This window comes from Penaeus monodon, chromosome 15 (assembly GCF_015228065.2).
Source record: "Penaeus monodon isolate SGIC_2016 chromosome 15, NSTDA_Pmon_1, whole genome shotgun sequence".
NCBI lineage: Eukaryota > Metazoa > Arthropoda > Malacostraca > Decapoda > Penaeidae > Penaeus > Penaeus monodon.
In genome coordinates, this window is record NC_051400.1 from 15036424 (window position 1) to 15037924 (window position 1501).

The following is a 1501-nucleotide window of genomic DNA, read 5'->3' on the forward strand; positions in this document are numbered from 1 at the left end:
GCAGCATATGTTGCATCATTTTATGCTACAAGATCTTTGCATTAGTTTTCTTTTTTCTACTTTCCAATCACAACACACTTTACACGAAAGCCCATTGCAAAAGCAGCTCACATGCAGCGAGTAGGTGATGGTGCGGTTCTTGTCCACGTCATCGGCCACGACATTGACGATCGTGGTCCCCGTCTTGGCGTTCTCGGCCACGCTCCTCCGGTAGAACGACTTTCGAAACTTGGGGTCGTTGTCATTGATGTCCTGGACCTGTATGGTAAGCGTCGCCGTTGCGGTCTGCTTCTGCGTGGCCGCCGCCTGGTCCTCGCAAATCAGGGCCAGTCGTATGACCTCGATCTTCTCTCGGTCGAGCTGGCTGGCCGTCCGGATCACTCCCTCCACCTCGCTGATCTCGAAGGCATCGGCGTAGCTGTACTCCGTGGGCTGCAAGTTCAAGAAAAGATTTAGTGCGCTCTTGCATTTTTTCAACTGGAGGCCCCTTTTGCCCACGCATTTTGTTATTATAAGAATATCTAATTGGTCGAAGTCTGTTTGCTAATATCAACGAGCATTACAGCCAAGTAACTGAATGAAGATATAGCTTTATATAGGTTGGGAGGAATACTGTATCATCTCTATGCAGTAAACCCCTACAAAGCCATCATTAGGTCCAAGATCTAATAGCAATTCGTAAATCACGAATGTATATCACATTTCTTATTCTGTGTCCTCATTGTAGAGTTTATTGACGCTCCCGAATATCACATTTCAATAATTTCAAATTTTCTTAACCTGAACTATATTGGCACTTTTTCCCTTAAAATAAAAAGAATTTCCACGTTACCTTAACAATGACGCCTTCCTCGTTCCTGGCCTCCGAGTTGAGGGCATCGATGGAGTAGCGCAGTTTGGGCCGCGCGTCGAGGTCCACTGCCTCGACCCGGTGCACGTAGAAACCTGACTCTTCGTTTTCAAATACCCTGTCGAGGAGGGGTTAGCCAATTTTAGAAGAAAATACAAAACAAACCTGAACTCGCAGACACTATAGAATAAATAAAAATAAGTAAATGACCAATAATGTTAAAATGGACCATCGTTCATCGCAATCACTCTGCTACAGTAAATTAAATAAATCAATTCTAATAACAAAAAGCTACACATGTTCCCCTGTTTATAAACTCTTCTCACCTGACAGTTCCCGGATCCACAAAGACTGGGGGCTTGTTATTGACATCCAGAATAGTGATATTGACCACAGTCCTAGCCTGGAGCTGCGCGTTGCCGATGCCCCCGTCCAGGGCGATCACCTCTAGGACGTAGGTAGTGGCCCTGGGCTCGGTCCTGTCGGGGTCGAGCAGCGCGCCCTGGGCCACCGAGATCACGCCCGTGTCCGCCTCCATCACGAACTTGTCCTGCGCTCCGTGCTGGATCCTGAACACGACCTTCTTGTTCACCGAAGAGCCGTCGTTGTCCCACGCGAACACCTGCGGGGAGGAACACACGTTGGCACAGG

At 48.0% G+C, this 1501-nt stretch overlaps 1 protein-coding gene across 1 annotated transcript in view; it reads right to left on the bottom strand.

Annotated features, from left to right (window-relative positions):
• The window catches only part of LOC119581772 (cadherin-23-like), a gene marked incomplete in the record, with an annotated part of 64191 nt that overhangs the window by 9531 nt on the left and 53159 nt on the right, over nt 1-1501 (bottom strand). Inside the window, 3 exon segments of the mRNA XM_037929905.1 lie at nt 112-432; nt 833-968; nt 1177-1472. Coding sequence (XP_037785833.1) covers nt 112-432; nt 833-968; nt 1177-1472 — 753 coding nt within the window.